Below are 15,098 nucleotides of genomic sequence, written 5' to 3' on the forward strand. Positions count from 1 at the left end.
TTTTTCATTTCGTACTTTTTCTTCTATGTTACGTTTTAAATAATACACAATAGTAATTTATTAATCGATACAAGTTCCTATTTATTTTGTATAGCAAAGTCTTCAAGTTGGCATGTTTTCCATCATGGCTTCTTTAACCTAGTTTCTCGACAGAGAGAAACACATAACAGAAGTTCATGGAATATAGGACAATGTAGTCTTCCATGTATATGATTAATAAAGACTTCACCATTCAAATATCGTAAAGAGCATGTATACATCAATATCAGTGTAAATCTTGCAGAGCTTCAACCCATTCGACTTATATATGTGAAACATAAATTAGAATAGAATGCATAAACAGTTTATCAGCATCCTCGTACCCATATATTTTCTTATTATTGTTACTATAGCCACAACGAGCTAGCTACCATATTTTCTTGGGTAATGTATTCATCTTAGGGGTAGTATCCACCACCGTGGCCACCACCTTCGCCACTCCCACCACCACCTCCATATCCACCCCCACGTGCACCTCCACCACCATAGCCTCCACCGCCACCACCACCAGAGCCACCCCCACCCCCACCAGCTGCTCCACCACCATATCCTCCACCAGCTCCTTGTCCAGCTCCCTCACCACCACCATATCCTCCTCCACTTGCTCCGCCAGCACCTCCTCCACCACCCCCGCCACTTCCACCACCTCCTCCTCCACCATTCGCTCCACCGTAGCCACCACCAGCCCCACTCCCTTCCCCGCCTCCATAACCACCACCAGCACCCCCTGCACCACCTCCTCCTCCTCCTCCACTTCCACCTCCACCTCCACCACCATAACCACCCCCATTTGCTCCACCTCCACCATATCCTTCACCACCACCCTTACCAGCCCCTCCTCCATATCCACCTCCATCAGCACCACCGCCACCACCGCCTCCGTTTCCTCCACCACCACCGTGTCCACCACCTGCAGCCCCATATCCAGCACCGGCACCTTCACCTCCTCCAGCTCCTTCTCCGTGGCCACCAGCACCGTGCTCTACCCCAGCACTTCCTCCTCCGCCGCCGCCGCCACTTCCTCCACCACCGCCATATCCACCAACAACAGTGCCAACATGCAAGTTCACACGGTCCTCTAGAGTGAGGAGTGTTCTAGCAGCAGAGCAAATGCCTAAACAAACAAACACAAATAGAATGTTACCGATTACTTTAGAAGTTGCCATTGCAAAGTGTGATTTTGGAATGCAAAGTGCTTGTGTATATATAGTAATGGGCCTGACCCATTACACAAATAGAGGGGCCTAAAGTGTGTTTTAATTTCTCGAAGTGTGGCCCACTGCACATGAAGAAGTTGGTTGGGTCAAGTACAGAAAATCGCACTATAAGACCCACTGGTGTGCTTTTGCTGTCAACCACCACAACCATTTCATTGATCTCGTTCTCATTTCTCACTGAGCTACCTACGCAAGACCGTGTTCTAAACCTATTCTCCTCTCTGATAAAACCTATATCCGTTTTCTCTTGAGAATGTCGGAATCATTCATCTTGGATGTTCACACTTAAGACCATTAATGACCACTGAAACTAATTTTCTTTTTCTTTCAAATTTCCAGCAGCAGTTCAGCAACTTGTTCATGATGTGGATTTATCATGATACATCACTTGGCTTATGAAAATGTATTTTCTTTTAGATAATGGAATCCATTTTCAGTTGAATCTGGAAAGGATTGAAGACATTGTGATTATTAGTTGTACCAAATTTATAGTGTTTTGGAGGTACACATATATACTATATCATAGTATTAATGTGCTGTACATTGGAACATAAGGTTTTAATTGAACCGGTAGAATGAGATGACATTAGAATTCAATATAAATTACGGAGTGCAAAGATTTGGTGTTTTCTTAAGTAGTAAGGAGCATTATTGTTAACTATGGAAATGTATTCAAATTACTGCTACGAAGAAGAAGACAGAGAGCAGTATGTAAAAGAAAACAATTTTTGTTTGCATAAGAAGAGGCTTTTCTGCATGTGGGCATGTGTGAAGTGGAAGCATGAAAATGTTTAGCTAACTCCAGCTATATATCACTAAGATTGAAAATGGGGGAAGGAAGCTGTGGAGTAGCAGTAGATGAAATTGAAAGTATGGTATAGTGGATGATCACATGAAAATTGGAAGATTGCGGGATCCACCCATCATCTTCTGCTTCTGTAGTGGATTGTCCTTTTCCCTTTCACTCTTATCTTCCAGCAGAAATGTTTGACTCTAGCAGCAATGTATGTTGCCCACTACTTCATCACAGAAGAGTTACCAAGTAAAATAAACAGAAGAACAAGCTACCATGTAAAATAAATAACAACAACAACACTACCATAACTAAGCACTTGGAGTCTCCAGGATAGTGCGTTGTATTTTCGTTATCTGATATAGCCTTCTTCGATCATGTTTAATATATTAATTCAAACTAAATTATGAATCTATTTAAAGTTTGGAAGTAGCTTATATATTCACTGGAACATGGAGTTTTGTTTGATACGCATTGCTAACCTCCTCTTTATTTTAGGTAACCTTACCATGTTTAAAGATTTTTGAGTTTATGCATTCTTAAAATTTCCAGCTTTCAACCAATTTGAAGTCCTAGTGTGAATATTTGGCTTAATATGATGTTCTAAGAGGTTTTTAGAGGATTGACATGGTTAAACGATTAAGTAATTGTATTAGGACCTTATAGCCTTTGTATATATAGAACCTCACAGCCTTTGTATTAGGTTAATCCCGAGTTGTAATGTTTGAGTTGCCTTCATGAACGAGAAGTTTGTTGAGTGAGAGAAAACTGTGTGTTGTAATATCTAGTTTGGTGAACTTTCTATGTGGATGCAGATGGAAATTCGTTAACACTTCATTCAAATTACGTTAATTCTTGCGTGAATACTTGTTTTTTGTTTCCTCTCGATTACCTCATGCTCTTTTCAGCACTTAGGTGTGCTGTGCTTATGAGTTTGTATGATAGTAAGTTCAGATTGTATGTGTTTCCAGCTGAGTTTTGGTTGGGTTGGATAGGAGTCGATTCTCACCGATCCAATATAATTCGAATTTAATATTTTAAATTTGTATCCAACCATTTAATTCATTGAGTTTCACGAACTCGGTTGTTTAGGTGGTTGATTCATTCGGTCAAGTTTTTTAATTACAAATTTATATTAAATTAATTTTTTTAATAAAAATATTATTATTGAATCTTTAAAAAAAAATAAAAATAACATGTATAATTCTAATAATAATTACTACAAAAATAACCTTATTAACTATTAAATTTTGCGTTCAAAATTTGTTAGTCACTATAACAAACAATTTATATATCAATTTATAAAATAAAAAGTTATTAATTACTAAAATAATCATTATTATGAATAAAAAATAAATTTCGTTCTTAAATTAATCACTAATTAATTACAGACTAATTTAGAAATGAATTTCTTTGGTAAAAAATACTTTGATAATTAATGATTAATAACCAATTTTCTTTGGTAACTAAATTTTAGAAATCAAGTCCGAAATCAATTATAATTTTTTATTCATAGTCAAGTAACCAATATTTTTTTTAAATTGGTATCTAAATTGATTATTATAGTCACTAACAACTTTTGATCAATAAAATTAGTTGTTAATGTGACATTTTTTTTGTAAATACTAATAAAATTAAATGAAAGTATGAATTTCTTTGAATGGGAAAAACATTGTAATTGTGAATATACAAAAACCTTCTGTTATGCGTTTAAACTCCTCCATAACCTATAAATATAAATAGCTTCCTTGCTTAAGAGCCACCATATAAACTTAGCTTCTATAGCAGATATACAACTTTAACCAGCCTGTCATCCAATATAAATTTTATTTTATTAATATTAACAATAAAATCTGAAATGAAGTAATCCTTGACAACAAATTATCTATTAGGGTCTCCTATTATTTTTTTGATTTCTTATTCCCTACTTAATATTTGGTCTTTGGTCTTGTACATATCATATTATACATATAACACTTTTCTTATATAAATATTTGAGAAATTTCAATTCTTCCTACTTCATTATTAAGAGGCATGCCCGATGATAAGTTATCTTGAAATATAAAGATACAAACTGACTAACACTTTTTCGTATTGTATACCATAAGATGTTCCGTAATTAATTCTTTTTTAAATTCAAATCTTTCTAATTTTTTTATGTCAATAAATGGTATAAATTTTGTCAATAAATTTGTGTAAATTTTGTATATAATAATAATCAAGTTAAAAAGATGTGTGTGGATTGAGGGTCGACTTTGATAGAAGAAAAAAAGTAAAGCACTGTCAAAGTTGGAAGGTAAATTAATACGCGAAAAAAAAAATAGAGATAAAGTGGTGAGTTAGTGTAACTTTGATGACAAAAACGTATAATGGAATTTGTATTCCTTCTTCAACAATATGTAAATTACCATTTTAATTGATAAGTTTAAAATTAAACACTCAGACTTAATTACTGTTTTAAGAGACTAAATTTTAAATTAGTAATTTGATTGAAATACAGATTTATAAAAAATTTTCAATTGTGTTTTGTGGATGTAAACATGCGGTTGGTTACTAGGGGCTTCTCTCGGCACCTCTAATAGATTCTTCTCTACTTCCAAAACATATGTTAATTCTCATATTGCCCATAGTAAATACTAAAAATAATTTTTCTTTTTCCTATTTAATGCAGCAGCCTCACCTATTTAATGCACCAGCACGCCCAATTTGATCTAATTGTGTGCGTTGCTAGTGTGAGATCCGTAAATCCCCTTTATATGCACATCTGGTCCAGCTTTTTTCTTCTCTCCAGGTCCTGCCAAGCACGCGATTTTGTTTTCTTCTCCACATCCGCAACATAGCAATACTTCTTCTCCACATCAGTTATATTTATCTGTTCGCAACACTTACTTAGATTTACTTAGATGTAATTTTACTTTACACTGCTGGCTTACATGCAGATTCACGTTAGAAAATAGGAACAAAAATTTTATTTTTATGGTTTTTTTTTTCCTGAAATGACATCCATAAACTCATTTTTTATAACTTTTTTTATTACGGATATCAATATTCGGTATAGTTTTTTTATGTTATGGATGTCAACATACGAAAATCATATTTTTACAATTTTTTTTTGTGTTGCGGATGTTGACATCCGGTATGTGAGTTGCAAACATTCAATGATTTTTTTTTTCTTTATTTTATGTTGGATTAATTATGTTTTTGGTCCTTAAACTATTAAGCGATTTTGGTTTTGGTCTCTCTTTTAAAGTTTGGTCTGTTTAGGTCCTCATCCTTTTAAAATTTATGGAATTAGTCTAAAAAATTGACGCGTTAGCATTTGTTTAGAGGTGACAAACAGAATATTATGTCAGCTGCTCATTTATGACACGTAACATTATTTAATTTAAAAAATTAAATTAAATTTCCTCTTCATCATCTTTCTTCTTTGTTGGTGAACTTCTTCATTCTCTAACTTCATGATCTTCTTCTTTATTAACGAACATCTTCATTACAAACAGAGAGCCAAAACAACAATCAAAACCCCTTTTCCATTTCCACCTTTAACATCTATTCTCCATTATCAACCTCACAACATTTTCGATCCAACCATTCAATTACATTCGACTCAACTTTAACTTCTTCTTCCAGGTATAAAAATCCATAAAATCACAGATTATGGGATTTCAAACATCAAATTCACAGAAAACATAAAATCACTTTAATTACTTCGTTGTTAACTTTTTCAACTGTTTTGAAGGGTTGATGAAAAATGACACGGGGAAAAGGATAAAAAACTCGGTATTTCCATTATTTTCCACTCAACTTTAACTTCATTTTCCAACTATAAAAAATTCCAACCTAAAAATTATTTGGAACAAAAAATTACAGAGAACCCATGGAAATTAATAGACAATTACAGAGAATCCAAAGAATTAGAGAACTTCATTTTCCACTCTGCTTAATTTTCAATTTTCTTCACTCGTAGACACAATCAGAGAACCTGTTACCACTTGTTTTCTTTTGCAAGTCTGATTTAAAAAAAAAAAAAATCTTCCAACAGTCACTATTAACACACTCAACACTCACAAAACCCAACCAAAATCCCTAATTGCATGTGTTGGTGAAGAAAGGGAAAAGCGACAATGCAGGTGACGTTTATGGCCGATGTCACACTCCAGCAACCTCTCTTAATCGCGTTGATGTTAGAAAATGTTGTGGTTGGGTGGTGCTTGGTGCAGGGTAAAAAAGGATGGGAAACATCTTGCAATTCACGTTAAAGGAAGAAAATATGGTCGCCAATGACAACCTCGATAAACGACGCAACAGTGAACAACATAGCTTCGTTGGCCTCTCATGGTGAATCTAGATCTGAAACACACCAACAGGAAGAAGCGAACGTCGTCAATCCTAGTTGCAGCAAAAAAGCAAATGACACCATTTCGAGCTTATCGAAAACGGGAGCATCTATGGTGGGAGGAAGAAGAATGCTCTTGTATTCAAAATGAAGAAGGAGGAGGTGGGGACACTTGGGTTTAGTCTGGATGGAGTTTGTGGGAGATGAGTAGAAAAAAACAAAAACAAAGAAGGAGAAGCGTACAAATCAAAATAAATAAATAAAAACACTAATATATGTAATTTAAACATTGACACATGTCTAAAAGTGAATGGATGACGTGGTACTCCATTTGCCACGTTTAAAAAAAGCTAACGGCGTCAACTTTTGAGGTCTAATTCCATAAATTTTAAATGGACGAAGACCTAAATAGAGTAAACTTTAAAAGAGGGACCAAAATCAAAATCGCTTAATAATTTAGAGACAAAAAACATAGTTAACCCTTTTATGTTTTGTGGATGTCGACATCCGGTATACTGGTTTATAATGTAGAAGCTCACATTTGGTAAGACTTTTGTTTTAAAATTTTTTGTTTGTTACAAAGATTGATATCCGGTATAGTGGTTTGTATTACAAACGTCGACATCCGATAATTTTTTATGTCCTATACTTATGAATTTGGACATCCAATATCTTTTTATTGTTCTTTTTTTATTTTTCTGTTGTTCTTTTTTGGTTTTTGTTGTTTTTTGTTGTTTTTTGTTATTTTATTTTTCTCTGTTGCTCATGTGGACATCTCATCTAGTTTATTATATTGGTTGACATCAAATTTATTCAAATTTGTTTTTTAATTTATAGTCATGTGTTCAAGCTCACCAGAGGCACAACAATGATGCAGAAAAAAAAAACACTGTTAGAAATGTTGGTGAACAGAGGTTGGAGTGTTTTTTCAAAGTGAGCAGAGATTTGAGTGTTTTTTTCGAAACAAAAAAGCTTTGGAGATGCAGGATTTCACTTAAAAATTATCTGAGGACATAACTATTTTAATTACCTCACCTACTTTAATTGGTAAGGACATAAATATAATCAATGCAGGGACTTAGAAATAGAGAAGAATCTATTGGAGATGTAGGGAGAAGTCCCGAATATATATTAAGTATCATGGAACTTGGATGCGCATTGTACATTCTAGGCCTAAGTGTCCTTTGAAGCCCAAGTATGAACATTGGATCTTCAAGGCCCATTTTGTGTGTGCGACCCCAACCTGAAAAGAGATTTATAAAAATGCATTCAGTGATGTTTTCACGTGTGTCCCTTGTTTTGTTTTTGTTTACTGAAAAGGTAGCTCAAAAGGATTCATAGTCGTGACACTTTTTAATAAAATTTATATAATGCATTCAATCATGCAAAATATATTAAAAGAGTATATTGCTCGTATTCTTTTTCTTCTTTTCCCTAATAACAGATAGGGTCTGGGCCACACAGAATTGGACGCTACTGGGATATTTTAAAACATCAAAACATTAATTATTTTTGTTAAAAAATTATCTTTTTTCTCAATTATATCTAACAGAATTTTCAATTAATTTATAAATTTACCACGAGAGTGAAAAAAAAACAGTAATATGTATTTATTGCAGAATACAAATGGAAATATTAAAATAAAAACTTTATATCTATTTATTAACAGTGAAAAAAGAAATGTGGAGACAAATATTAAAAGGTATTGAAAAACCTGATGTATTGTTAATTTGTTAGTTTGGTCGTTTCCTGATCATAGCTTGCTGATAAGGTTCAAATAACTGGAAGGTGCGTTGTAATCGTAACTGATGCAAACCGCAATAAGTGAAGATAGCATTGTTTTCCATCATAATATATATATATATATATATATATATATATATATATATATATATATATATATATATATAAATTCAATTTAATTAATTTAATTTTTATACTTTTACTAAAAAATAAAAATACCTTTATAATTAAATCGCTAATTTTGAGAGTCTGTAAGCGTATACAATAAGTAATAACATGTTAAGTGAATCTAATTAATTTTTTGTTCACTGTGAATTAATTATTTGAACTTTTTAATTATTTTCTAATGTGCCAAATCTCCATTCATTCGTCATACATAGGATAGTACTCCATCCGAGTAACAAAAGCCAAATTCTTATCATCACTAAGACACGATGGAGAGCCAGAGCTCCACCCATGAGAAGAAGTCTCTCCATCTCAGGTTTCTCACTACTCTAATTGCAGTTTTGTTCCCTCTTATAATTCACCTTTTTCACCCCTCTATGGTTTTAATTAAATTCAGTAACTTGTGTCACCAATACTGTTGCTCTGTTTTCAACCATCCTTTAAATATATCACTGATGCTGCGAGTTTATACATACCTGAAATCTGAATAAAATCGTTTAGTGTGTTGTTGCGCTTACAACTCTTTCTGCAGGGAAATCCCAGCCCCGGATAAAACCTTGGGCATGAGCAAGGGCAGTGCTTTCTGCAAGATGGGTGAGGGTTGGACATGCATCATAACCAAGACTGAGGGACCTGATGCAGGCAAAGCTTTCGTTAAATGTGGTGAAAACTGCTCATGTACCATGTACGCTAAACACACCTCTTTTCTATATAAATTGATGGCAAAAAATTATACATATATTTTTTATTTTCTTTTTGTATAAATATTTAGTATTTGATTTGATCCAATGTGTGGTGCAGTGAGGGCGAGGCAGTGTCCCAAGAATTAATTCTGGCTGCTGATGCTGTGAGTAGCAGTGACAGTGGCAGCGGCAGCGGAGCCTTCTGCAAGTGCGGTGAAGGGTGGAGTTGTGTTATTTTCAGAACTGAAGGCCCTGATGCAGGCTCTGGCAAAGGCTTTGCTGAATGCGCTGGACACTGTTCTTGTACTGTTAATGATAAATAGGCCAAAGATAAATGATTCTGGAGAGAGAAGATGTGATGAAGTGGATGTATGATATAAATAATTCCATCAATCTCTTCTTCAAGAAATGGACAAACAAGTTGTACAGAATTTATATATGCAACACATGGTTCCTACAATGAGAAATAACACCAATCACTAAAAAAAACAAGATTGGGCGCGCAATGGTCCCAGATTATTTGATGACCCAACAAACAAACACAGAAACTAAGGAACAAGGTCAAGAATAGTGTTTCTGCCACCCGGTCTGTTCTCCTTCCTTACGTACTCCTTTGCTTCTTTCTCCCCATACTCCTTCAACCCCACCTCCCCCTTCGTCTTCCACAGCACCTCCGCGAACCTCCTGTGTCCCCAATACGCCTCCGCCTCCACCCTTCCCCCACCCTCCTCCTCCGCCGCCGCCGCCACCGTCACCGATAAGCGCTCGTAGCACCCGACACTCACACCTTCGAACTCGTCCAGCTTAGCCACCGCGCTCTCCGACACAGCATAAACCTCGCCCTTCACCCGGTGCCCCGACCCGGGGAGGTTGATCAGGTAAGGGATGCCGTGAGGTCCACACACCAGCGGGTAATAATCCTCAGTCAAGTACACTCCAACCAAAACGGCGTCGTCCTGCCTCATCAGCTCCTCCATCAGATAGTGGTTGGGGAATCCTCGCTTCAACGTGCCATACGCGAATATCAAGTGGGTTTTCAGTTTCGCCTTTTCGATCTCTCTCTCCATCACTACTACACATTCGCTTCCTCCTCTCTTCATCTGTTTCTTATTCTTTAATCTTTTAACTCTATTTTAGGCCCATTTCTGTTTTCTGTGGGCCTGGGCCGCAACGGATTTTGGCCCATATAAATGACAATTTTGTAAGTAAAAACGAAAAGAGGAAATAAAAAGAAAGAAATGGGAAGAGAAAGAGATCCTAATTTGACAAGGGAACCCCACCGCGATGAAATATTGGCAAAACTAGAATAAAAATGAGAAAAGTGCAACGAACTTGGGTGGATTAAACATAGCATGTGGTGGGTGGCATGCAGAGGTAGGTAAAGAGGTGTGCATTAATGGAGAATAGATAATGATTTTTCATGGATGAAGTTTCTGTGCCGAAAAATGAACAGTAATGTCATTTCATATATATTATGGTAGCACAACAAACATTGTAGGTTTGTTTGGAGAAGCAATGTGGTGTTCGAAAGTTGTGTTGTGTGTGGTGATCTAGGTTAGCACGCGTACACAAAAGGTTGAGAGAAAAGGATTGGCATGTGGATAACTCGGCTACTCTTCTTTCTCTGTCTCCTTCGATTCACTGCTTCTTGTCTGATTTGATGGCATCGCAGAGGAATTATTGAGTCCAAGAGCTCTGTCATGTTACCGTTAATGGCAGGACATTTTTGGTGGTTTTCTTCTTGGTACAAAAAAGTTAATAACAGCAACTGATTTTGGAAGCAACATACCAAACTCAACAATAATGCAGATATGCGAGTGCCACAATAATTTTAGTATTTGCTACCAAGATTTTTTGATAGAATCTAGGATTTACATGATCTTTTAGATATATTCAAGTATAATCATCAATTTGGTATTCCAATTTTTTTTTAAGTTCAATTGGTCTCCATATAAACATATATATATATATATATATATATATATATATAAAAGTTATAATTAAATTTAGTTACTAATCTGGTCTCAAAGGACGAAATTGGATTATTTTAAAAAATTGGGGTATTAAATTGAACCAAAAAATTAAATAGAGGACTAAATTGAAAATAACTATTACCATTGTCACGTGTCATGATTGTAAGCTGCCACCACGTGACACGATGGTAAACTGACACATGGTAGTTTTTTTTTTTAAATTAAAAATTTCATGGCTTGACACGTGTCCTGCATGGACACGGTGTTAACTCAAACTCAACGGAGAAGACCAAATTGAATCTTTTTAGATAATTGGGATACTAAATTGAACAAACCAAAAGTACGAGGACCAAATTGAACTTAATCAAAAAATTGTGGTATCAAATTAGTAATTATACCTAATATTTATTAAAGTAGTTTTCTATAATTATAAAATTTATAAAAGTTTTGTTCATAATAATAGAATGTGTACTAGAATGACCAATCTAATAAATTTTTGGTAATAATTACATATAACTAATAATAAATTATATTTATCACATAAAGATATAAAAAAAATTATTGGGTAGAGTAGTTGCTCAAACAAAAAGAAAGAAGTTACTCTTAGATTCTATTTTTCCTTGAGTGAAATTATTCAAGCGAAACTGAAAAGTTGTTCTCACCTTATTTTTGTTTGAGTGAAAAAAAAAAAGAAAAACTTAATTTTTTAATTGATTCAATATAAATGTGAAAGATAAATTTTAAATATAATATTGAATTTAGTATTTAATTGAGATGCATGGTTGTTTAAATGAAATATGTATTATGAGAAAGGTCGTTGATAAGAGTAAGAAATGCATGTATTTTGTAGTCATAAATTTGGAATGATTTCTTCACCTTTGACCACCTTCATCTACATTCCTCCACCTCCCTTCACATCCTTCTACCTTTTTCCCTCTTCTTTCTTCTCCATGATCCATCACTTCACATCCTTCTACCTTTTTCCCTCTTCTTTCTTCTCCATGATCCATATTTCAGCATCCTTTTTCTCCTTCTTCCTCTCTTTCCATCATCAGTTTTTCCTTTCTTCCTCTCTTCTTCGCCATCCACCTTCCACCACCATTTTTCCCTTTTTTTATTTCTTCTTCACCATTCTTTTATTTCTTTTCTCCCACCTAGAGTCAAATTAATTTAATAAAATAGAATAATATACGTGATTTAACAAAATCAAAACTACAAATCCATATCAAAATCCCTATTTTACATGGTTACACATAATATGTATATTTTAATATATCATTGACATAAAACATATTCATCTCTAATATATGCGTAGTGTATAATATTGGTATTTGAATATCTTCATTCACATTTCTATAACAATTACTATGTAAAATCTATATGATAATAAATGTTCATCATACACTCATCACATATACATTCTATAATACAAAAAAAATGATTTTTTATAATCATGCATAATATAAACATTAGAAATGCATATTTTAAATCAATATAATAAAAATACTATAGAAAATTTACCTTAATTAAATTATAGTAAAAGTAAATTATAAACTTCATCACTTAGAGATATCTTTTGCCATTTTATGAAAAGAAAGAAAAATTAACACTCTCATCACTGGTGAGGTGATCAATGCTTCCATTCAGTTTAGCAAAGAAAATAACAACAATATCAAACGACATGTATATAGTCATAATCAAAATCACCATCTTCATAAGCAAGATGTGTTTGCATGTGTTTTCATAGCTTAGTTGGTTAGAGTGTTTGTTCTGAATACAAATGTAAATGTTATAGTTGGCTTTCATAGCTCAGTTGGGTTTTCTGTGTTCTAGGTGATTTTTAATCGGTGGAAAGGGTCTTAGATCAGTAATTGATAAGGGAAAAATTGAATGGTCATGGCATATTCCCATTCTAGGGTTGAACATTTGGGGATTTTGAGTTTTGGATGAAATTTTATAAGTAAAGGTAATATAATTTAGGGTATTAATAATAGGACCCATAAGTGTATAATAAAAGTGTATTGGATGTATAACTGGAGAGACGGTTCGAAATGGGGAAGTAGAATTCTTGCAGATACGACAAAATTTTGGGTTTCCCAAGACTGATGGCTAGGTGCCATTACTATAACTAATTTTTTTGTCACTAAAATTAGTTATTTAAAAGTTTTATTGTAGTGAATTTGTTGACGTGATTACTTTTGTTTATTGATTACTTTTGTTTATTTTGATTTTAACTAAAAATTCTTTTATTGATTGAATACATGTATAAATAATATCTGATTTTTTTTTAATTTAGGTGTAGAGAATCATTGTTTGATATTATTGAAGAAAAGAAGATCTTGGTCATTCTAAATTAAATACTTAATAATATCTTGGTTTTAAGTTGTGATTTTTATTATTTATTAAAATATTTAATTAATATTTAGAATTGTAGAGGACAGAGTATGGATTGGAATGAAGATAACATAAAAGTTTTATATTTTTATAATTTTGAAGTTGAAGATGAATGTTTATTTTGAGAATATAATGTGATAGTTAAACTCACACTCATGGCATTGTCCACTCTAATTAAACTATTGAACAATTATAATTTTTTTTTTCATTTCTTGTTGAAAGGTATAGAAAAATTGGATTGAAAATTCATTCAATTTTGTCAAAGAAATTGGTGTTCCTATAAAGACCCATATTAATCATACAAAACAAACAATTCGATGAAAGATGAAAGTATTGAATTTGATATTATAAAATCCAATTTTCTGTGTTAAAGAGTTGAGTTAGCTTTGGTAAAAAGGTCCAGGGTAGTTCATCTTCTTTTTCAAGATCCTTCAGTTGGCCACATGCTTCCATTCTATCTCATCCATCCAAAACAGTCTACCCACCTTCTGCTAGGTCTGAAACAATTTAAGGAGCTGAAAACAGAACATATAAAAATAAAAATGAGACCATGATTGAGACCAACAAGAAACTAGAGCTTAGAAAAAAAAAGGAACATAAAGAATCTTGACAGTAAAATCTCTTCAAACATTTAATATTGATTACATTTTATACATCATGAAACAATTATCGCACTTTAAAATAAATTTTAATAATTTAAAACATATAAAGATATTATTTATTAATTAGTGTTAACTAATAAAGTTCTTATATGATATAATTTCGGAAGATATACCTAAATGTTAAAAAATATTTAAAAACTGTTGATTTTTAAATATTAAATGGAGTTATTTTCAAAAATAAATATCTTAGAAATTATAAGACTTAAAATTGATAAATTAATTGACATTTTCAATTATATATAAATATAAAAGGTACAACTTATTTAAGAAAAATACACTTTATAGAATAATATTAACCATTTGGTAAGTTAAAATGAATTATTAAATATAAAATTAATAAAAAGTTACTTAAGATTAACTCTATATCGAAGATTAAAGGACATGAACTAATTATTTAAAAAAGTTAAATAAAATTAATTCTGAAGAAAAAACACTTTTAGTTTGCCTTACGCGTAAAAAAAATCCTTGAGGCCGTCGTTGCAAAACTCATAAGCTGGGTTGGGAGCATCACGTGAGAGTCTTGTCATATTCTCCGCAACGAATAAAGACAGTTTGTATGATAGTTGTGGTGAAGAAAACATATATATCACGTTTTTTTACTGCAATATTTAATTCTAAGACCAGAACTAGACAAACACAAACACAAACTTAAACATTATCTGTCCCTTTGTGGATGAACTTGCCAAACAAAATTCAGAACTCAATCAGTCATAGAGGTAACTACGACATTTATTACGTTATTGTAACGATATATATATTGAATACGCTGAACCCAAGCATCTTTCATTCAAATCAAAATAAGCACCTAGGGTTTAAAAAGAAAAAAAAAATCCTTTATAATCGAACCGGTCTTAAAAAAAATATTTTTTTAATAACTAAATTTTAAATAATTTTTTATTTTTTATTTTTTTATATTTTAAAATTATTTAGAAAATGTCAACTCATAAAAAGTTATCAAATTTTAATTATTAAAATATCATTTTCTTTGCTAGAAATAGTTGAGCCAATATACTCTTAAACGGGTGCAATAACAAAAGGTTCATGTGAGTGAGTGTAGTTTCAAAAGAAGTGATTGTTTTGCAGAGTCTGGAAT

The 15,098-nt window shown here is 32.9% G+C and overlaps 3 protein-coding genes across 3 annotated transcripts; 1 reads left to right on the forward strand and 2 right to left on the reverse strand.

Annotated features, from left to right (window-relative positions):
* Positions 1-437: 437 nt before the first annotated feature.
* LOC114174587 (glycine-rich cell wall structural protein 1.0-like) lies at positions 438-1,407 on the reverse strand. Its single transcript, XM_028059420.1, has 2 exons — positions 1,263-1,407; positions 438-1,153 (listed from the first exon to the last, which is right to left on the reverse strand). The coding sequence occupies exons 1-2, from the start codon at positions 1,405-1,407 to the stop codon at positions 438-440; spliced, it is 861 nt and encodes a 286-aa protein (XP_027915221.1).
* Positions 1,408-8,477: 7,070 nt separating this feature from the next.
* LOC114171972 lies at positions 8,478-9,436 on the forward strand. Its single transcript, XM_028056729.1, has 3 exons — positions 8,478-8,609; positions 8,826-8,978; positions 9,095-9,436. The coding sequence occupies exons 1-3, from the start codon at positions 8,563-8,565 to the stop codon at positions 9,297-9,299; spliced, it is 405 nt and encodes a 134-aa protein (XP_027912530.1). The 5' UTR covers positions 8,478-8,562; the 3' UTR covers positions 9,300-9,436.
* An 88-nt stretch (positions 9,437-9,524) lies between these two features.
* LOC114174588 (putative gamma-glutamylcyclotransferase At3g02910) lies at positions 9,525-10,043 on the reverse strand. The gene has a single exon (XM_028059421.1). The coding sequence runs from the start codon at positions 10,041-10,043 to the stop codon at positions 9,525-9,527; it is 519 nt and encodes a 172-aa protein (XP_027915222.1).
* Positions 10,044-15,098: the final 5,055 nt, after the last annotated feature.

The sequence above is a fragment of the Vigna unguiculata genome, chromosome 2 (assembly GCF_004118075.2).
Source record: "Vigna unguiculata cultivar IT97K-499-35 chromosome 2, ASM411807v1, whole genome shotgun sequence".
Taxonomy (NCBI): domain Eukaryota; kingdom Viridiplantae; phylum Streptophyta; class Magnoliopsida; order Fabales; family Fabaceae; genus Vigna; species Vigna unguiculata.

What these genes read in the sequence shown, in the direction of transcription:
- LOC114174587 (XM_028059420.1), bottom strand. Translation starts at nt 1,407, where the DNA reads ATGGTTGTGGTGGTTGACAGCAAAAGCACACCAGTGGGTCTTATAGTG. An exon ending in CCCCTCTATTTGTGTAATGG is followed by an intron (nt 1,154 to 1,262) that starts GTCAGGCCCATT and finishes TTGTTTGTTTAG; the next exon opens with GCATTTGCTCTGCTGCTAGA.
- LOC114171972 (XM_028056729.1), top strand. Translation starts at nt 8,563, where the DNA reads ATGGAGAGCCAGAGCTCCACCCATGAGAAGAAGTCTCTCCATCTCAG. An exon ending in AAGAAGTCTCTCCATCTCAG is followed by an intron (nt 8,610 to 8,825) that starts GTTTCTCACTAC and finishes CTCTTTCTGCAG; the next exon opens with GGAAATCCCAGCCCCGGATA. An exon ending in GAAAACTGCTCATGTACCAT is followed by an intron (nt 8,979 to 9,094) that starts GTACGCTAAACA and finishes TGTGTGGTGCAG; the next exon opens with TGAGGGCGAGGCAGTGTCCC.
- LOC114174588 (XM_028059421.1), bottom strand. Translation starts at nt 10,043, where the DNA reads ATGGAGAGAGAGATCGAAAAGGCGAAACTGAAAACCCACTTGATATTC.